General features: G+C 48.1%; 1 protein-coding gene across 5 annotated transcripts in view; it reads right to left on the reverse strand.

Annotated features, from left to right (window-relative positions):
- The window catches only part of Ankrd6 (ankyrin repeat domain 6), a 157,198-nt gene that overhangs the window by 18,279 nt on the left and 116,298 nt on the right, over positions 1 to 22,621 (reverse strand). For 3 of the 5 annotated variants that reach the window (XM_037202483.1, XM_037202484.1, XM_028872755.2), the window contains exons 3-7: positions 15,860 to 15,958; positions 7,368 to 7,466; positions 5,488 to 5,586; positions 1,636 to 1,734; positions 27 to 125 (exon numbers count right to left, since the gene is read on the reverse strand). In XM_037202483.1, the coding sequence (XP_037058378.1) occupies positions 27 to 125; positions 1,636 to 1,734; positions 5,488 to 5,586; positions 7,368 to 7,466; positions 15,860 to 15,958 (495 nt within the window). Of the gene's footprint in view, positions 1 to 26; positions 126 to 1,635; positions 1,735 to 5,487; positions 5,587 to 7,367; positions 7,467 to 8,621; positions 8,943 to 13,414; positions 13,732 to 15,859; positions 15,959 to 22,621 lie in introns of those variants that run through there. The other 2 variants (XM_037202485.1, XM_037202486.1) reach the window with 2 other exon arrangements.

The following is a 22,621-nucleotide window of genomic DNA, read 5'->3' on the forward strand; positions in this document are numbered from 1 at the left end:
GCCATGAAGAGGGCCCGTGAACTGACCTGGTTCTTTTCATGAACGGAGCAGAAAGCGCCGAGGAGCAGTTTGATGATGGACAGGTGATTATACCTCGAAGCCACATGCAGACAGGTGTCCCCTGCCTGTGGACCGAAACCAAAGTCTCAGCACAGTCAGCAGTGACTAACACACATCTAACATCACTTCAGCGCTGGCAGACAACTGCCTACGCTGCAGGGAGTCTCAGCTGAACTATAAGCCACCCTGCAACACAGCTGCTACAATCCCAAGAGCCTTTGCTTTGCTTTGCTTTGTGTATATAAACTAGATACCTGCTCCCATGAGCACTTTGGAAAAGCTAACGTGAGTGATAGGCTCCACGGACCCCGGCCTCCCTACAGTGTCTGGAATAAAGGAAGCTAGAGCAACAGTGTTGCTTTGGAATGTTTCCCAGCAGAGACCTAGCACAGCTGGATGGATGCTAACATCCTCTGTGTGCAAGACAGCCTAGGGAGCTGATAAATCAGAAAAATCTCAGACTCCTTCTCTGTGGGCAAGGCCAGCCCCCACTGTCTGTGACAACTCAGAGACAGATTGCCACGATGCTCTGTAGGCTCCTGCTGCCGGTTTCCGTCTGTCTAGACGATCATGGCCACTCGGCACAGTGAATTCTAGAACTATTTTACACAAGTCGGCTCTAAACAGGCAGATATTGGCAGTTTCTGAGAAGAGCCTAAGCCGCGGCCTCTCCTCAGAAAACCCAGGAGGTAGGATGCTCTCAAGCCCCTTTAGTGACATTCGTCTACAACCACTGCCCTGCCTGCTCATGGGAAGGACACTGCAGTTAGCAGCAGCTGCCCTGGGGAAAGGCTGGGTCCTGAGTGTCACAGGACAGTCCTGCCTGGTACTGTCCCGGACAGCCACAGTGCAAAGCTCTACGTGGGGAGATCTTCTTGAAGCGGTTCCAGCACTGGTTCTCAACCTTCCTAATGCCGTGACCCTTTAATACAGCTCCTCATGCTGTGGGGACCCCCCAACACACACACACACCATAAAATTATTTCATTGCTACTTCAGAACTGCGATTTTGCTGTTATGAATCATAATGTAAATATGTTTGGAGGTAGAGGTTTGTCAAAGGGGTCGCAGCCCACAGGTTGAGGACTGCTGATATACAAGCCTTCTAGTCCTGACAGACACATGGTGAAGAAATGATAACGTAAACTGGAGACACAAATGGAGGAAGCAGCATTTTCCCCCAAATGGTCCCTTAGAAAATTAGCAAAAAATTCATTTAAAGATTAGGCCCCTGCCGGGCGGTGGTGGCGCACGCCTTTAATCCCAGCACTCGGAAGGCAAAGGCAGGCGGATCTCTGTGAGTTCGAGGCCAGCCTGGGCTACAGAGCAAGTTCCAGGAAAGACGCAAAGCTACACAGAGAAACCCTGTATTGAAAAACGAAAGAAAGAAAGAGAGAGAGAGAGAGAGAGAGAGAGAGAGAGAGAGAGAGAGAGAGAGAAAGAAAGAAAGAAAGAGATTAGGCCCCAGGCACACGGGCACGTTAGTGTCCAGATATTAACACTGACTCTTCTTAGGGTTTTTTCCCAAGGTAATACAACAGAGAGCACCCGTGAGCATCTGGTACTTTCACCCACGTTGTTTTTGAGGTCAGCCCGGGAGCCACCCAGCAGGAGGACGCGCGTGCTCTGGGAGCGGCTGTTCTGGCAGGCCAGGTGCAGAGCTGTGTTCCCTGCCTGGGAGAGAGGAGGAGAGGAGGGGGTGAGTTAGCAGCAGACCCAGCACAGCCCTGCCTGCACACAGAGATTCCCACTCGGAGAATCCAGCCACTGCCACATTCTGCATCATGACAGAGATCCCAGCTGGTGTTTCAGATACTAGAACTGTGTCTGTAGAGTCCAAACAGGCTGTAGAGTCCCCTGTCCCTAAACGTTGGCTCTGAGCCCTGCCTCTGCCCGCCATGAGTTAAAGACATTCATAAAAGCACTTCGCACGCTTGGGTTGACTGCTTGACCAGAAATGCAGCTTAAGCCCTCCTTCCTGAGGCCCTGAGCATGAGTATTCACTGGTCCTTGTATTCCCTGGACCACGAGCATGTGTGCAGCTCTGAACCCTGGCTCAGAGATGACTCTGTCCAGCGCCAGTAGCTGGGCTCTGATACTTCCGGGAAGGGGCGGGGCTAACACGTGACTTGTAGGCCTGTATGGAGATGCCTGTTCCTCAACTTTTTAAAACATAAACACTTGAACTATGGAAAAATGTTGACCTAAGGGGCAATACCACTGCTTACCATATTTAAACACCACCTCAGAAAAATGTCCACAGTAATTTTGCAAATGCCACAGTGTGAACAGAACTCTTTGGTTCTAGGGGAACAGGGGTCCTAACAGCTGCTGGTTACCCCCAGGAAAGCATTTTCTCATTACTGCATGGGAAAAGCAGGCAAGGTATTCTGAGCACACGCTGGTCACACGCAGGCTAGGGGCTTTATCCTGCTGACCTTGCGAGCTGTGGCCTCACCTGCCCACAGCTTGGGGCATCCCCTCCCCTGCCCTCCCCTCCTCCAGACCTCACGTGTCTACAGAAACTCCAGGTATTCTATTCTTTTTGAAAAGAAGACTACAGCATTGAAGCAAATAAAAAGCAAATAAATCAAAATTAACGTGAGTGAAAGTACCACAATAAGTGTCTCATCAGCACTTAACTACCCACAACCATGGCTCTCATTAGGCTTGTTGGGCATTACCTCGAGGGATGGCGAAGGCAAGCCAGTGGCCTGATGTCTCTCCCCTGCCTGACACCCTACTCCACACCACAAGCACCGGGATAGGGAAGTTTTCAAGGTCCTGGGTGCAGGCTGTGGCCCTGTTCTGGACTCTCATTTCCTCAGCCTGAGGGGTGAAGCCTGACCTAGCAGTTGAGGTCTCGCATTCTGAGAAATCTCTCTGATAATCAAGCCGGGCTTAGAGCTGGCTTTGTTTTTTGTTTTTGTTTTTGTTTTGTTTTGTTTTTTGTTTGTTTTTTGGATTTTTTTTTTTTTTGAGATTTTAATTTCCAGGCTAAGACCATGGCAAATTTAGCTCTCCACAGCAAAGCATCTACTTATGTCTTAAATACTCTTGATCTCTGACTTCAAGGCAGTGGTTAAATATATGCTGAAAAAAAATGAGTGAAATAAGAGAAATCCAATGGTTCTAGAAATATAGCACACAAAGTTTACTTTGCCACTAAGAAATGTCAATTATGTAGGAAATTACTTTGATCAAGAAAAGTAAACATTGGGCTAGAGAGATGGCCCACAAATTAAGAGCACTCGCTGCCCTTACAGAGGACCCAGGTTCAATTCCCAGCACCCACAGGCAGCTCACAAGCATCAATAAATCTAGTCAGTTCCAGGGGACCCGATGCTCTGCAGGTACCAGGCACACATGTGGTGCACATATATACATGCAGGCAGAACACTCATACACATAAAATAAAATGAGTAGGGAGGGAGGGAGGGGGCACATAAAATAAAATGAGTAGGGAGGGAGGGGGGAGAGAGAGAGCGCACCGTAGTCTGGGTTAACAACACGCAGTACATCCACACAGTACAGTACTATTCAGCCATAGAAGGACTGAACTAGCAACAAGTGTAACAACACGGGGAGTCTCAAACACTCAGGGAAACAAGGTTTATTTCTGAAAAGGCGACACAGAGGTGTGGTTGCTAGCGGCTTGGTGGGGTTGACTAGGGGACTGCCACCAAAGGGCACAAAAGAACTTTTCTGAAGTGACGGAGCGTTCTACGTTGGCGTTGGCAGTTACACAACCACATACACTTGTCTGAACTCAGGAGACATGATTCATTCCTAAAAAACAGATTTTATGAAAACCTCACCTTCAAACCTGCCATTAAACTGTGGCCTACGGTAGATGCATGATCAGCACCCCAAATGATGGGTACTGTCTCTCCAGTGTGATGCTGTTTTTGCTAAATAAGAAGCACTTTCTAGAAGATCCCTCAGAAGCTGTCTGCAGAATGTAAACATCCCTTGTTGGGAGGACACGAACCCCCTTATTGATATTTCTGAATCTTTCTCCACTTGGTCCTAAGAAGGAACTAGTGACTTTCCACAATCCTCTTGGAGCCCTACATGGAAAGGAGGCAGTGTGGTGCAACAGACAGGCACACCTGCGCTGGTTTATGGCCCTCAAGGTGTCACAAGCAACACATGTGTCTAAATCAAGGAAGGATTCTAGTAGTTCTACTAACTCCTGGCTCAAACTTACTTGTTCACAAACCAAGACAACCAACTTCTCAGTGGGCATAAAAAGAGAATCCAGACTATGTACCATCTTGAAGGAATGGAACAGCCCCACCCGAGAGGACATGAGGCAAGCATTGTTGATTACGTACGTGCTGCCTACAGGGGGTCCCACAGGCTTCTGCCCATGAAGAAACCACAAGAAATGTGACCACGGCCAAGCACTTGGCCAAGAGAAGGAGGAAGGATTATAAGAGCAAGGGGGTCAGAATCATGATGGGAAAAACCACAGAAATAGCTGACCCAAGCTAATGGAGCTCACGGACCCTGGACTGACAGCTGGGGAGACTGCATGGGACCGAACCAGGCCCTCTGATTGTGGGTGAAAGTTGTGTGGCTTGATGTGTTTGTGGGTCCCCTGGCAATGGGACCGGGACTTACCCCAGGTACACAAACTGGCTCTTTATTTTATTTTTTATTTTTATTTTTTGTTTTTTTGAGACAGGGTTTCTCTGTGTAGCTTTGGCGCCTTTCCGGAAACTCCCTTTGTAGCCCAGGCTGGCCTCGAACTCACAGAGATTCACCTGCCTCTGCCTCTGCCTCCCAAGTGCTTTACCTATTGCTATCATAGATACATGTCAGGATGAAGTTTCCCTAGCATACTCCGCTGCTTTAAGAACTGAAACCTGAGATGGTAGCTACTGTACAAATAGGTAAGAATGTCTTTTCCTTTTAGGTGATGCCAGGGATTGACCTGGGGACCTTGTGCATGAGAGGCAAGTGTTCTACCCCTGAGCTGTATCTTCAGCCCTTACAGACCATTTTTGTTTTACAGCTTGCCTCCCAAAGGCAGCTGCTCCGATTCCATTTCCCCAGCCCACTTTCCTGGGACTACCATGCTGACTGTCGGCATTTTGATTCTTGGCCAACACTTTCCACGCCAACTCTCTATTGCTGTCCTTTTGCCGTAGTGTCAAATGATGAGGACAGGTTCCTGGCAGCAGCGGGGGAGGGGGGCTCCCACACTAGCGGAGTCTCAGCACTGTGGTATGCTCACCCTGCCTGGGGCACCAACCCTTCTACCTCTGCAGGGAGCCTGCTAGGGGAGCCCGCCTTACAGGGTTCTCCACGCCCCAGTGAGCTCTGCCTGATGGTTCTCGTGGACAGGAGACAAACCAGGACAAAGATTCCCATGACCCTCCTGACCCAGCCCTGAAGGAGAGGTCAGCTGTTGGGCCTCACCTTGTTCCTGGCAAGCACGTTGGCTCCTGCTTTAATGAGCAGCTTGGCTGACTGGCTGAACCCATGCCAGGCGGCTTCGTGGAGGGCTGTATTCCCATCCTGAGGAAACACATTGGAAGACAGCACATGACCCAGTGTCTGGCTCTTCTCACTAAAACAACGTATTCCGGTGGCTACAGGGCCTTCCTCAACGGGGCCCACCAGAACCACGGAGCAAGCACAGAAAAACATTTGCGTGGCCAGTCTCTCCTTCTCCTAGTGAGAGCAGAGGACAAGAGCTATTGGGAAGACACAGAGGAGAAACAACCTCCTGAGGTGCCGCAGGTGGGTGCCTGGGCCAGGGCTAAGGCTCCTTGGAAGCAGGCCACCCGGAAAGGCTACAGGGCCTCCCACAGTTTGTCTACAGCAAACAGCACACTGGAGATGGCACATGGTCACTCCTTCCCACCGCCACTGTCCCCTAGGCACCACCATGTTCCCGATCCCCGAAGAAGCCCTGCCAAAGGGCCTTATAAGGCCCAGGAGCCCAGTGGGTAGATGATCCCAACAACCCCATTCTTCACCAAAAATTTTATTATCTATTTAAGAGGGGGCCTTACTATTTAACCCTGGCTGGCCTACAACTCCACACATAGACTAGGCTGGCCTCAAGTCTAGAGATCCCATGAGAGCCAGGATTAAGTGCACAGAGCCGGGCGGTGGTGGCGGCGCATGCCTTTAATCCCAGCACTTGGAAGGCAGAAGCAAGCAGATCTCTGTGAGTTCAAGGCCAGCCTGGTCTACAGAGAGAGTTCCAGGACAGTCAAGGTTACACAGAGAAACCCTGTCTCCAAAAACAAAAAACAAAAAACAAGCAAGCAAACAAACAAAAAAAAAAAAGAATGAAGGCATGTAATACCATTCCCATCTCTTTATCAAAATTTAATTGTCTCTAATTTAGTATAAAACCCCCAGGATTCTAAATGGCCAGTCATGGAAGAAACAGTGATTGTAAATAAGCTAAACAAGATTTCTAGATACATGATTTTTAAATACAAACTAAAAAAATGGCTCCCATTTGCTTATGAAAGAGGGAATGAAAGACGGGCAGGTAGAACACACATGTCCCTACCCGGGGCAGGAGTGCATTTTCCAGTTATGTCCATCCAGAGATGTGCCCAAAAGAGCTAAGGCCCAATGCACCTGGCACCCAAGAAGAGAGCCGGGGTTCCCGAGATAAGGCTGGGAAGGGTGAGGGGCCACGAGGCCGGGATGGGACCACCAAAGGAGCAGCAGCCACAGCAAGAGACAGGGAGACAGAAGGACTCTGGGCTGCAGAGGCACCATTCCTGACCCGGAGCCCCGGAGCATGGAGGAACCCTGGGCACATTTACCGCCTGTGAGATTTTCTGCACATATACCATACTTTAATGAAAAGCTGTGGGGGCAGAGGACACAGAGGCCACACTGCACTTAAATACAAAAATCCCACATTTTACGACTGACAACTTAAAAACACCGGGTTAGTATACATGTGTCACTAGGATTCTTTGAAGAAAGAAATTATCCGGTTCACTCTCTTTTCTTCAAAGTAAAACATTCAACTTGCTTGTGCATCTAAGAAACAGAGCCTCTGAGGATGCTTTTTCCCCACCTTTACTAGACTTTCATAGGTCCTGACTTCCACACTGACCTGGACGAGAGCTGTTGGCACCAGCCACAGACCAGCGGGAAGGGTCTGTAAACAACCGTAACTGCTGGGACCCCGATCTTCCCGAGAAATCTAGGTTGACCTCTCTCTGTCGTGTGGTAGGGGAAGGCTAACACCTTGAGCATACCACAGTGAGGCAGGCTGGCTCCTGGGCTCCCCAGGGCCCTCCAGCCCTTAGCATCTCTCTCACCTTGTCCTGTCTGTCCAGGGCACATCCCTCCCGGATAAGCGCTGTGATGATCTCAGTGTTTCCCACCACGGTGGCCCGGTGCAAGGCTGTCTGGTCCCCCTAGGAAGTGACAGAGAGAAGAAGAACAGATTTCCCTAGCGGCCCCCACATCACTCCTTCCTTAAGCCAGACACCAGGGCATCCCCTATCCCCTCAAGGAGACTGGTTACTTGCAGAAGGGCTTGGTCACCACAGGCAAGGCAAGCTTTGGGGGGTCCCATTAGTAGAGAGTGCACACGGGCAAAGCAATTTGGTCCATAAACTAGAAGGGATCTTACGTCAATAGCAAGAACAGCTGATGACCTCAGATCTACCTGGGAAGGAGAGTCAGGCTCCTTCCAGCTACCTACTGGAGCCGGGTCTGGGAGCCAGGCTGGGCATGTCGTACAGTTCAACCAGCAACTCCTGCAATCCATATTCCCCACTGGGTCCTCAGGCCCGGATTACGGAGGATTCACTCTCCAGTTGTGGCAGTTTAGGGGCCTCATGCTTTGATGACAGGGGTGTAATTTGTTCACTGATTTGCACTAGCCGAGAGCAATGGAGGGCTGTGAGGCCTCCAGGACTGCGGCTTCTTACTGCATACTTCTGAGACACCGCTCGCTGATTTACACTGCAGTCTAACCCTTTCTCAGCAAGCAGATTCCTGGGACTGACAGGTTTTCTCCTTCAGGCACCAAAAGAGAACTTGACTCTTCCCCTTAACTGTGGCAGGGAGGATGTGTAAACACCCCAGAGGTGAGGGGGAGACCACAGTAACGGGAGGGCTCTGAGCTCTGCGCTTCTAGGAACACAGTCCATCTCCAGCATGCACTCAGGATCCAATCAAGTCAAGCCTGAGGCCCAGGCTTGAAAGGGGAGATGGGAGAACAGTGTGGATGTTCTCAGTGGAAATAGTGAGTGAAGGGCCAGGGGATCTGGAGAACGGGTTTGGGTGCCGTTCTGGTAAAGCTCTATCAGCTTGCTGAGCCTCAGGGCCCTCACAGGAAAAAGTAGGGCCAGGGTTCTCTTTCACCTGGGATTCTACGATTCAGCTGGTAAGATTTGCATTAGTGCATTTTCCAAACAGAGCACAGAGGGGCAAGGAACACACTCTGGAACTCCCCTGGTCCCTAGTCCAAGAGAGGCAGGAGCGACTGTGGAGAACAGACAGCAGAGAGCGACCTCAGGAAGGCTACACCACTGCCTACGGTAGCTTGAATGAAACAGACTGACCTCACTGAGATTCATCACAGAGACACATCAAAGGCATGTGCTCCAAGAGGAAAGTCCTCGGAATAGACTATGGTGACGGATGTGCAGGGATTCACTCAGCAACTATATTGAAATACAGCCAAGAGGATATGTTTCGTGTTACCATGTGCATGTGTGTGTTTTATCATAATAGAAAACACAGTCCTAGCCAAAACACACATTTGGCTGGGTACGCTGGCACACACCTGTAATCCCAACACTTGGGGGCAAAGGCAGGTGGACCATGAGGTTAAGGTCAGACTGGGCTAAACAGTGAGATTCTATTTCCAAAACAAGACTAAACAAACAAACAAACTCCCCCCAAAACCAAAAAATAAACAAAAAACCACCTGCTTTTCTTAAAATTAAAAAAAAAAAAGCTTCTCTTTAAAAATCCAAGAGAAGGGGCTGGAGAGATGGCTCAAGAACACTTGTTGCTCTTCCAGAGGACCTGGGTTCAGTTCCCAGCACCCACATGACACTCACAGCTGTCTGCAACTCCAGTTCCAGAGGATCTAACGCCCTCTTCTGGCCTCCATGGGCACCAGGCATGCATGTAGTGCACATACTAACATGTAGGCAAAATACTCATGCACATAAAATATTTTTTAGAAAATTCTAAATCACAAGAAGTGATTTTGATTTCTTCCTTTTCTTTTGAATCCTCTTGGGTTGCCAGTGTTGAGCCGTCATTAATGGTCCTATTCAGCTTAGACTCCGTGTGCAAGAACACCACCCAGCAAGGCAAGGTGAGCCCACTGTGCATCAGGGGCAACTCCGATGTGGGGATGTAGTGGTTTAAGTGAGATGTCCGTCCCACACGTTCCTAAGTTTGCATACTTGGTCCTCTGCTGGAGGAACTGTTTGGGAACAGCTGAGTGACCTTGTCAGATGAGGTGTATCCCTGGGGGTGACTTTTCAGGAACTATTCCCAGTGTGTTCTCTCTCTGCCCCCTGCGTGAGAATCAAGATGTGAGCTCTCAGTGGTTCCTGTCGGCGTGCCATGGACTCTCACCCTCTGAAACCATAAGCCCAACTAAACACTTCCCTTGTAAGTTGCCTTGGTCATGGTGTGTTGTCGCAGCATTAGAAAAGTAGCTGAGACGGGGGTAACTGCTGCAGGCCGCAGGAATTTATCATAAGAACTCAGCTGGTTATGGCAAAGTCACTACCTGGAGGAATCAGGGAATTCCTCCAGAGGAAGCCAAATCCCAAGGAGTTTTTGGTGTTACTTGGCTTGTTATATATCAGCTGTTTCTGTTATGAAAATCATGTGTGTCTTCATAGTTTTCCCAACTGACTTTTCCCTAAGATGGGCTAACAGTGTGGACTGATCACTCTCTAGACATACACATTCCAGGTATTTGGCGAACAGCCTCTGGAAAGGCTTTCTCTGGAATCAGATTATCTCCCTTAGCCACTTTCAAGGACTACAGGAAACACCACCCAGGTGGGCGCCCAACTTCCGAGGACTAACAATGATAACAGCCCACCTGCAAGTCTCCTGACTTAAATTCCACAAGGAGACACCGCCTAGGAGAGGTTGACATTAAGTAATAGCTTTACACAATTTAGCTCGGACCCCCCCTTTATATACCGGGACTTCCAGGGCAGAGGACGGAGAAGAGAAAAGAGAATGGAAGAACCAGATGGGTAAGAACTTGAGAGGAACAAACTGAGATGGGGAAGAACTAGATTGAAGGGCTAGTAGAGAGGACTAGAGGAATGAGATGGAAGATGAGGAAGAGCCAGATGGGGAAGAACAAGATGAGGAAGAGCCAGATGAGAGAGAAGGAGATGGGAGAGGAGCTGATAGGGGAAAGAACTAGATAGATGAGAATCTAGAAGGGACAGAACTAGATGAAGGAATTAAGATAGAACCTAGAGGGGACAGTAGATAAATATAGAGAGAAATCAGGCAAGAAAGGAGCTAGACATGAGAGCAGAATAGAAGCTGTGTAGAGAGAGAACTATCACAGAATAATAAAGTGTATGAACTAAGGAGTTTCGTGTACATAGATTCATTTCTTTTCATCAAAGATTAATTATCAGCTGGTTGTAGATTCTTCCTGGACCCTGGGAGGGGACTATCGAGGGGCTGGATCCCCATAGTCCCCGATAGGTAACCACCTGCTTGCCGACTAGATTTGATGCCTGTTCCACAGGAGGGCATTCACATCTGGTAGCATGAACTCTGTCATGGATCTGCGGCTGGGGAGCTCATAGGCCCTACCTGCACAGACATGATGTGCCTCTCAAACTGCCTTCTAAATAATGCTGTTTGTGCCCACAGAATAGTGCTGGGGACTCCTTTAGTTGGAGAAGCTTCTTTTTGCAGTGGCTATTGGTGACTGCACAGACTCAGGACTGGTCAAAGTACTTGGAGACTTTTTGTTTGTTTGTTTGTTTTTTGGGACAGGGTTTCTCTGTGTAGTTTTGCACCTTTCCTGGATCTCACTCTGTAGACCAGGCTGGCTTCGAACTCACATATAACTTCACATATAAATTACTACCAGTTACAAGTTTAAGCGGTAAGAAGACACCAGGAACAGGATTCCCGTTTAACAAGTTTTTCTCACAGTCACCTGATAATCTAAGGGACTTCACATGCTGGGGTGAGGCCGTCCAGCCTGTGTGACTGCAGAGGAACTGGTACTGCTGTCAACAGCTCTCTCCTCGACCTGTGAGCTATTATCACATCGACGACAAGTCAGATTTGGACTGTTTTTCTTCCTGTTCACCCTCCCAGTATCCTGCTTAGAGAGGACCTTCTCCATGTGCCTTGTGATCAGAAGAAGAATGTGGCACTGAACAGTGGCTGCAGGGATGAGCTGGGCCAGACATCTGAGAATAATGCTCCAGGTGGAATAATGCTCAATGCCCAAACAAGTCAGATGGGATAGTGCCTGGGCCTCAGCTTTTAAAAATCCCACTAGAATTTCTAAGACATCTTATTTCCCTATCAGATCAGTCATGGGCTTTTCCAAAATGATCATGGGAAAGATTGTTCTCGACAAGAAACGTGAGTTCAGTACTGAGTCAAGTTCCCGACAGGAAAGGCCTTTTAACCACCGCACAAACGACAGGCATTCTGCCAAGCATTCCTTGGATCAACTGGAGCAACCTTTTTAGAAGAGACTTGCGTTCTGAATTATGCATAACGTGCAAGCAACACACCTTAAGCATACAGGGACTTGTCAAACGATCACATGAAGGGCTTGGTTCAGGTCAAACATTTCACCTTGTTCCATAAGCTGCTCAGGAAATCAAGAGCTGGCGCAGCTTTGGGCCAGTGTGGCACCACTGTTTATTAATTACGTCTTTGCTCAGAGCGTAGTCGCTTCCTTTGAGACAACTTTCCTTTGTGAGACTCCAGCTCGATGCAAGCAGCTCTCAACCTAACTCTGGGCTCAGTTCTCAGCAGGACATTTTCAAATGGACTGTCATGATTCAGGAAGACTTGACACTTGTGTGGGGCTGCAATGAGAAGCCAAGCTGGCCCGAGCTGGCTGGCCCATCCAGTCGCAGCCTTGTGTGCAGGCAAGTCCCTTCCAGCTTTATTCTCCCGCTGAGAGCTTGGCTCCTTGCTCCCCGTGTCTATTACTGCTGGGCAACGACACTTGGCCTTGCTCCCCATGGAAGGACAAACAGCGCTGCTCACAGCGGCTAGACCGGTTTCAGAGGACACTTCCTCCAACTCTAATAAGCTAGCCATCTTAGGTTACCAAGATGAGAATGAAAGGTTCTCAGAAAGACAAAACAGGGGGACAAAGAGCTGCCTCCCGCTATCCATGTGACTACTTCATCTCTAGAACACACAGCACAGTAAATCTAGACCCTCAGCTGAAGGACACTCAGGTACTTGAGAATCAATTCTAAAACTACTAATATATTTATAATATAATATAATATATATAATATAATATAATATTATATATATATATATACACACACACACACATACCACTAGCTACATGTCCTCCTCAAAACATAATACAAAAGATATGCTTGATCTACTAGTGGGCCCATGCAGCAACTCTGACAAAACCCTGTTTGAATAGGATCTGAATCACCCGGGAAATTCTGAAACTGAAAAGAAAATGCAGAAGAAAACCAAGCTCTCTCAACACATTTTCTCAATGTTCAGTATTTACTGATCCCTAACTATGTGCCAGGAGTCACGCCATGTAATTCTCTTGTTATATTGATAAGCCTCACCTAGGAGAGCTAGCTAATTCAAACTGTCAAGGCTCCCTTCCTTCACAGCAAGCTGATTCCAGCTTTTGAAGTCAGATAACCTCAGCACTGGTCTCCAAAAGGAGACGGTGTCTCTGTGAGGTGGGGGCTGCCTCACTGTGCAAGCTTCGAGTGCAACACCAAGGCCAATCTCTAAGGCACCAGGATCTATTTGTTGAACGGTTAACCAGGAAGACACCAAGGAAGAAACTAGAAGCCCAGCAACATTGCCATTGGCATTCTGATTTGACATGCTGACCTGTTTGCAAACAATATGGACTGTCCAAGCTCCATATTCACGAGACATGGAGACATCGGTGTTTCTCACTCAAGAGCGCTGGAACCTAAGGTCTAAATCTTTGTTCTGAATTACTTATGTAGTGAAAAGCATTGGGAGCTGCAAAGCCAAGCGTGTGGAAGAAGCCCCCAGTTGTGCAAGGGCGGAGCACACCCACTTTGGGAGGAAGCCCCCAGGGACCCAAGCAAACATGCCGTAAGCAAGCCCTACACCAGGTAGGCACACAGAGCAGGGCGCTGACCTCTTCTCTCTCAGATCTTCTAGGATCCTTCCTAGCCTTTCTTCTCTGCTTTCTCTTATTTTTGTCTTCCTTCATGCTTTTTACTGTGGCCACAAGGTCCTGGACTATTTCTGGGGTGGGAGTCATGTGATTACTCATTGACCAATCAGAGATGGCGTTTGAGCTCCACCGAGCGTTGATAGGATTAGCGGGAAACAAGACAGATTTTGCTCCCGGAGATGAGATGCGGGTTGAAACTCATAATAATCCCACTCCAGGCCACTGGAGGTCATTCTTCCTCTAATTCTCAGATATTACAATGCCATAAACATCAGTATCTGCAGAATATGAAGTTAGAATGAATCTTCATAAAGTCGACATTCTGTTTCTACCCATCTCCCAGATGGGGAACTTATAAACTGACTCCCCTGTAGTTTAAATCCCCTCTTCTTCTTCTTCTTTTTTTTTTTTTTTTTTTTTTTTTTGGTTTTTCGAGACAGGATTTCTCTGTGTAGCTTTGTGCCTCTCCTGGAACTCACTCGGTAGCCCAAGCTGGCCTCGAACTCACAGAAATTCACCTGGCTCTGCCTCCCAAGTGCTGGGATTAAAGGCATGCGCCACCACCGCCCGGCTAAATCCCCCTCTTCTTTAAAGACAAGAAAGCAGTTTGTTTGCATTTTTGTGCATATCTCAGAGCTGACTGTCAACGGGCACGGTAGGCACACAGGAAACGGCGAGTATCACACCAATCCTGCCTTCTCCAGCTTTCACACTCTGTTGGTACACCATCAAGGGTTGTGTTGTTATTTGGAGAAGTGAGGTATGCTTTGTCTGTGTAGAGCAGGAAATGATGGAAAAGACCCAAAGACTCAAATGAGAGAGGTTTTGTTTTATCTAACTACAGGGCTGGCTCACCAGGGCTTCGTGGGCTGTGAGAATTCTTTCCTTCCCTGCTTTCTTCCACATCTAAAACATCAGCATAGTGTCTGTTGCATGAGGCTACAGTGAGCCAGACTCAGGACCTCAGTGGAGGTTGGAATGGGTTGGCATGCCTGGCATTGTGACCTTGCCACTGTGGCAAACAAGAATTTCAATTATCAAAGAGAAGACTAGACTATTCCAACATGTTTGTACCAGCAACTGGAGGCCCCACCTTTCCATTGATCGTTTCTTTAAGCCATTCCCCTGCATCTCTTTCTGATCTCTGCAGGCACCAGGCATGCGCAGAAACACATGCAAGCAAAATACTCCAAATAAAATAATTTTTAAAAAGAAAAAAAAGAGTTGAAACAGTTTCTGAAAATAGTTCCCTATCACAATTGCCATAGGGTTTTTTCCTTAATAACTCACTGGAGGACAATTTAGACCATCACTCCTCAGAGACTCTACCTTCTACAAAGACCCAAGAGAACAAGGCTCTGTGCTGTGCCGTCCCACTTGCTCAGAGACTAGACATGATGCTGAAGGAGCCAGTGGGAGTCCTCGCCCAACAATCTAGATGGGCATCTCAGTGGGGATGGGAGTCGGACCCAGTGAGTGCATGGGAGTCGGACCCAGTGAGCTGATGGGAGTCGGACCCAGTGAGTGGATGGGAATCGGACCCAGTGAGCTGACAGAAGTCGGACCCAGTGAGTGCATGGAATCGGACCCAGTGAGCTGATGGGAGTCGGACCCAGTGAGTGGATGGGAATCGGACCCAGTGAGCTGACAGAAGTCGGACCCAGTGAGTGGATGGGAATTGGACCCAGTGAGCTGATGGGAGTCGGACCCAGTGAGTGGATGGGAGTCGGACCCAGTGAGTGGATGGGAATCGGACCCAGTGAGCTGATGGGAGTCGGACCCAGTGAGTGGATGGGAGTCGGACCCAGTGAGTGGATGGGAATTGGACCCAGTGAGCTGATGGGAGTCGGACCCAGTGAGTGGATGGGAGTCACATCTCAGTAATAGCATAGAACAATCAGTGAACTCTTTCAAGAGGCCTTATTCTTGCATTCTGTTCTCAGTCTCTTTCCCCCTATTAGATGGAATGGAACTTCTAACTAAATGTACACTAAGAGAAATGGGTTAAGGCTCACCTTTTCTTCAGCAGTAAATTTGGTTGATGACACACACATCCAATGGTTTTTCCCACACTCACTGCCAGAGTGTGGCCTTTGTACTAAGACAAGACACAGGTAAATGTCCTCAGATACTCTGCCCTCAAATGCTAATGAGGTGATAGGGAGATTGGAGAGCCTCCTGCAAGCTAGTTTGCTGCTGAGAACAGGTCTCCCAGAAGGTATCCCCAAGAACATTTTTGCCAGCACAGGGACCAGGCTAGAGCAAAAAAAAAAAAAAAAAAAAATTCTGGCAAGCATCTAGCACCCTCCCTCCTCATACTGGTGACATCTGCACCGAGGACTGCCACTGCAGACAAGCTCCCCTGCCAACCCTTCTCTGGAGGGAAGGATGCTTATTTATACTTACATCATCCTGCACATCGAGGTCACAGCCAGCCTTCAGCAGAATCTGGACCACAGAGAGATGACCCTTATTGGCAGCAAGGTGCAAGGGGGTCCGGCCATGCTGTCAATGCAAAGAAAACAACTGGTTTCAGAAGTAGACACACCAAGGGGCCAGGCACTAAAGCAAAGAGGACACAGCAGCTTTAGGGACGCCTCTGCCCCTCACCCCAGCTGTCCTTTCGCTCTGGCAGATTCTCAAGGAATTGATTCAGGAGTCAAGTTGCCTTGCTTAACTTGGGCCACTGGCATTGTAACTGCCCCCCCCCAAAGCAGTGTTCAGCTGGGAGTGGTGGGCATGCCTTCAGGCCTTTAATCCCAGAAAAGTCAGGTGGATCCCCGAGGTGGATCTAGGCCAGCCAGGGCTAAATAGTGAGACCCGGTCTCAAAACACTAATAATAATAATAATGTTAAAAGGCAAACATTTCCCTTATGTGTAATTTTTATGTCCTACTCTTCAGTAGTAAAATGCGGGCTCCTCGTGCTTCTGTTCCCCACTAGTACTAATACATGAGGTGGTGAAGGCTGTGACCGTGAATCTGACGGGACCGTGGGCAGGACACAAACAAATGTCAAACCATCGGCTCCTGCAGATCTAGTCAATAACCCCATAAGGTAAAAAGCCATAGCCAAGCAGAGGTGGAAAAGGCTCTGCCTCCTTTGGAAAACAGATTTTTAAAAGTATGGAAAAATAGTATATGAAGAGCCACATATCTGCCAACTATTTAAAAAAATAAAAACACACACACACACACACAAAAAAAAAAAAAAAAAAACCCAGAGACACTATTGCTGTTCTTGTGACTGTCTCCCAGATCTCTCTGTGGCCCCCAAGAACTAACCCTTCTTTGGAATCTGGCATTTATCTTTTCTTTGTCTTCAGTTACATTGTCGCCCCCTGTCTATTGCTAGGGGCAACATCCAGATGATTGTTTTCAACTACCTCAGGCCCTGTAAGCAACAGAGTATCATTTAGCTTTTCTTTTTGTGATTTTGTTTGCTGTTGGATTTTGGGGCAACATTCTGTTCTGGAGATGTTGCTGTTGATCAGGTTTCCTACCGGCCACCCAGGTGTCTCTGGGGACTGCACCAAGATGGGCTTCTCAGCTCTGTAGCAGTGTCACAAAGAGGTTCATTTCCTTCCCTGCAACTGTGCGAAGTCTGTGGTCACCCACAGTGTGTGATAATGGAAAGAAAGCGCACTCCGCTGGGTGTACATTAGCTTCTGTCCAGGGACCTGACCTTGTCCAACTTCTACCTCTCCAGGCTCTCACCTCTAGAGACATATCCTGTTTTCCTTGGATTCACTCTGAAGAAAAGTTCAAGTGACTTTGGCATTTGAGGAAAAGGGGCTCAGAGGACCTTGTATCCAGCTTAGCATCTCACCAAGAACCCACTGCCTTTTTGATATTCTAGTGGAATACACATGTTTATGATCTCAATAAAGCGCCATTCTGCCACGATAACTAACCATGGAGAAAACAACAGACAAATTAAGAATCTTAATTCCTAGCCATGAAATCCAATCAAAACAGTAGAATGAGTCTGGAAAGAAAGAGGCCAGAGCTTGCTTTAAAATTAGAATTCTTAATTAAGGGACAAAGTTACTCCCAAGAATTAAGCTATAAAAAACCTTCACAAAAAAAGGCAAGGTCAGAGATGAGACAAAGGACTGACCTCTCTCGGCTCACCATGTGCTATCCTAACCTGGATCCTTTCAGCGAGGTGCCCACAGTGCCCCAGATGGAGGAAAGGGACTGGACTTTAATCACTGGGCCCAGGATCAGGCTCCAACTGTCACCACACGTCCTTGTGAATGACCTCACATGTCAACACCGATTAAGGGACCTTCATAAAGTTTTCTAAGGCATTCTGAGTCTCAGGCAGCTGGTCATGGGGGTGAGGGGATGTGTGTGCTGGGAGGACAGAGACACTGGAGTCAAAATCAAGTGCCTTAAACAACCAGATAACAGAGCAGGGCAGGGGGCGGGAGTGGGGTACTGCTCGGAAAGAAGCTAGACCCAGGACCACAGTCTAAGGGGGTGGGGACATTCCTGCCACCACCCACCCGTTCCTGATGGGTGAGGCAGACAAAAGGTTTGTCCAGGTGAACACAGGCAGAAGGCAGAAGGAAACCCTGCGACGGTTCCTCTGTGGAGCCTAATGTTGGCAGGAATGCCTGGCCCTACCGTTCCTGTGCTGAAGCCCCAAACCCTGGTGGAATGGCCTCTGGGCAGTGAGCCAGCAGCAGGATTAGTGCCTTGTAGATGGGGCCGGTGACGATACAGTGCTGCATGGTGCTGGCTCCTTGACTTGGACTCCGCAGTATCCAGAACCGTGAGAACCACAGTCTGCTGCTTGGGCGGCCACACTCTGGCATCTTGTTTCAGAGGCCGAGATGGACTAAGATGGTTTCACACCAGATCCCATGCCTGCGCGCACCCAGAAACTACCAAACACGATGTCCTTGAACTGCAGACATGTCCTAAGCCAGAGTCAGTTGAGAAGTAAAAGGCCAGGGCCACTGGAGCCAGATAATCTAGTGAGAGCGAGCAATGCCTTGCGGTTTTGTGTAGGACAATGACCTCAGCCTGCTTTCTCACCTGTCAAACCGGAACGGACTCCACACCCCACACTTGAGATAAAAATGAAGTACAGTCCTCCATCTCCAGTGGGTTTCCCTGCTGCTGCTGTCTGTCCTTGGCCCCCAAGCTAAGGATACCCCCAACCGCTGTCCCTCCTTGACAGACATCCCTACACATTTGCCACAGCCAAGTGGTGGCTAGTGACACCGTCTGCGGGTCTGAGGGAAGACACAGGCTCCAGCTTTCAGGGCTCCCACTGGGCAGCCCCTCCTTTCCCCAAACTCCTCCTGCTCTTGTTCCCCCAAGACGTGACCCCAGCCATCTCCACACTCATGGCCTTTGGCGTCCCATGAAAAAACCATACAACATTCTCTGTTGTGTGTCATCCTGGGTCCAGCTGGGGTGTGATCTCCGAGAGAACGGTGCCTTCCATGATGAAGCAGGCTGACACTGGGTGCTGAGAAGGCCATATGCAAGAGGCCCAGGGCTCCTGGAGCACAGTGGTCCTGGAGCTAATTCCATGACCCTGGATTGACCTCAGGAAACAAATGTAGACTGTGGGCTGTTGGCAAGCTCAGGTTCAAGGATGTCTGCCCCTCAAAGGACATGTCAGTCTCTTGGGCCATTTTAGCAGATGTGGGCACACAGGCTCCTCTGAGGAGGTGCTGGGTATCACCTACACTCAGCTCCTTTGCTGGCCTCTGGGAGAGCATAGCACTAGCAAAAGCAGGCCAGCTTCCTTCAGTGGCTGAAGCTGTCCACCTCTGACAAAGGGAGAATGCAAGAAGCGGAAACGGGCTTTGTTTTCCAGAACATTCTGTAGTGAAAAGCAAGAACAGTGGGGCCTCTCAGAGAGCAGGCTCTCCCCACCCAGTGCACAGCACACCTGCCCTGATTGATGGAAAACACAAGAAAATAGATCCTTAGAGGCTTCTCTGAACAACCTAAGTCAAGATGAAACTGTTGCTATTTCCATGCCCAGGACTGTAGGGGAGGAAACAAGCAGGAGAAAAGACTGTGTAAGACAAATGCTGTGAAGAAGTGTTGATGCATCCTAGATTCTACCCTAGTCATTCTCAGAGACAAGCCTGACTCAGCCTAGACCATCTCCACAGAGAACAAGGAAGACAAGAGCCGAAGACAGCAGCAGTGGACACTTACTGCCCTGCAGACGCTGTCTTAAGAAGCTTGCGTTAGCTCATTCAGTCCTCCAACTCTATAGACAGACAAGCCCATTTTACAGGTGAGGAAGCAAGAGGCATAAAGAGACTGTCATTTTTTCTAGAAATACAGACTCATTCCTTGAGCCCTCTGACCCTACCCCAGATTCACCTATACACTGCCCTGGGGCGTGTGTGTGTGTGTGTGTGTGTGTGTGTGTGTGTGTGTGCGCGCGTGCGCGCGCATGCGTGTGTTAGTTTGCTTTCTACGCTGTTATAAACATCATTACCAAAAGCAACTTTAAAAAGGAAGGGTGGGGGCTGGAGAGGTGGCTCAGAGGTTAAGAACACTGGTTGTTCTTCCAGAGGTCCTGAGTTCAATTCCCAGCACCCATATGGTGGCTCACAACTATCTGTAATGAGATCTGGCTCCCTCTTCTGGCCTGCAGGGATACATGCAAATAGAACACTGTTTACATAATAAATAAATAAATCTTTAAAAAAAATAAAAAGGAAGGGTTTATCTTATACTTCCATGTCAAAGTCTTTCCTTATGGGAAGGCAAGGCAGGAACCCAGAGGTAGGAACTGAAGCAGAGACCATGGAGGAATACTCATTGGCCGAAATGTAATAGAACAGACAGATGGTCATTCCTGATGGGCAGTAATAGCCATTACTGGGGTTTTCCTTTAAAATAACAATAATCACCAACAGTTTGGAACAGTTATTTGAATCATATTTTTAGTAACCAACTGTTCCAAATAATTAGATTTCATCAATTAAAAAAATTACTTCTGTGGTTACACATTAATTTTCAGAGTTAGGCTTCCTCCAAAAATGTCCACCAGCAACACAATTAAAAATGGTTAATGTCATTTCATTGGCTGTTGAGGATTCCATCATCTGCTACGGTGCACATGACCCTGAGTGATGGGGCATCATCTGCACATGCCCTTCAAAGGTTGCGGTTTAGACTACATTTCAATGATACGATGCACTGACAGGCGAAGCATGGGTCCCGTTACACGGTGCACTATGGGTAGAAGGTAAGGGCCATCCTCTTAAGGGAATGAGAGGCACTGCCGTTTCAGCAACTGTCAACCTCCTTTCATTTGGTGGCATAATGAGCCCTGGGATTCCCCTGCATTCCTGGAACAAACCTACCTGTCTGCACAGCCTCTGCTCAGGGGTGCTGCATTCTACTAGGTAAGATTAAGAATGGCCGGGCGGTGGCGGTGCACGCCTTTAATCCTGGCACTCCAAAGGCAGAGGCAGTTGGATCTCTGTGAGTTCGAGGCCAGCCTGGTCTACAAAGAATTCCAGGACAGCCAGGACTGTTATACAGAGAAACCTTGTCTCAAAAAACTAAAAAAGCAAAAAAGAATGTCTTATTCTGGACTGGGCATGATGGCTCACACCTGTAGGACCAGAACTTGGGAGGTAGAACAGGAACATTAGGAATTTCATGAGAATTTAACCACTTAATACCATGCTGCTTCCTGGGTCTTTTCGTGTGTGTGTGTGTGTGTGTGTGTGTGTGTGTGTGTGTGTGTGTGTGTGTGTGTGTGATTTGTTTTATTGTGGTAAAATACATACAACATAAACATTTATCATCTTACCTAGTTTTTTTTTTAAATAATTTACTTATTTTTATTTTATATACATTGGTCTGTATGCAGGAATCAGATCCCCTGGAACAGGAGTTACAGACAGTTGTGAGCTGTCATGTTGGTACTGGGAATTGAAATTGGGTCCTCTGGAGGAGCAGCCAGTGCTCTTAACCACTGAGTCATCTCTCCAGCCCCTGTCTTACGTAGTCTTAATTGTAAAATTCAGAGGCACCAAACCGATCCATAGCAGTGGACAGTCCTGACCACCATTCACATGTACTTTGGTTTTCGGCCTATTTGCGTCTTTATTTTCTTTCTTTCCCTACTGCAGAGGTAGAATTTCCAGGATTACATGGGACAAGAGTGTCGGAGCAGAGGTTCCTTCCCACCATCTTCCTTGTGTTTCCTTTCTCCCTGTGAAGCATGATGCCCACGGGGGTTTCTTGTTGTTGGGTTACTTGGTTTTCTGCAGATGTCCTTTATAGAAAACTCTTGATTTCTGGATTGCTGACAATTCTTACCACATGGGAGTATGGGGGTATACCATGTGCATCTCTGAATATTTCTTTGGACTTTGTATGTACCTGGTGCCCATGGAGGCCAGAAGAGGGCATTAGATCATCTGGAACTGGAGTTACAGACAGTTGTGAGCTGCCATGTGAGTGCTGGGAGCTGAACCCAGGTCCTCTGGAAGTACAGCATCTGCTGACATGCTCATTTAGTCCTTCATCAGTATCCTTTGGAAGCTGGCTCCAGGACCTCCCTCAGAAACTCAAGTCCCATACATAAAACAACACAGTACAGGCACAGGAGCTCCACCCACCTCTGGCATACTGCAAACCACCTCTAGACTCTAACACCGACCGCAGAAAATGTAGACACTACATACACAGTTGCTATGCTGTTAACGGTATGACAAGAGAGTCGGGTTCAGCACAGATTACAAATGCAATTTCTATTTATTGTTATATTTTGAGGCAGGGTCTAATGATATGACACTAGCTGGTCTGGAACTCACTGTGTCGACCAGATCTGCCTGTCTCTGCCACCCAAGTACTGGAATTCAAGGCATCTTCAATTTCTTTTTAATATTTCTCATGCCCTCCATCTCTTAAACTTTTTAAAAACAAACAAAGATGGCACATGGCTTAAAGTCTCATCTACAGATGAGGATAATTTATAGTCTCAAACAGATTTTCTATCTTCAGTTGGCTGAATCCACAGATGTGGATCCTGAGGAAAAGTAGAGACAACTATACAGTTTCTTTTTCCTAGTTTGTTATGAACTAAATGTCTGGGTCTCCCCTAGAACTCAGATACTAAAGCTCTGGCCCTCAATAGTGTCTGCAGATGGAGGCTTTGGGAGGTAAC

Source organism: Peromyscus leucopus, chromosome 2 (genome assembly GCF_004664715.2).
Source record: "Peromyscus leucopus breed LL Stock chromosome 2, UCI_PerLeu_2.1, whole genome shotgun sequence".
NCBI classification, from domain to species: Eukaryota; Metazoa; Chordata; class Mammalia; order Rodentia; family Cricetidae; genus Peromyscus; species Peromyscus leucopus.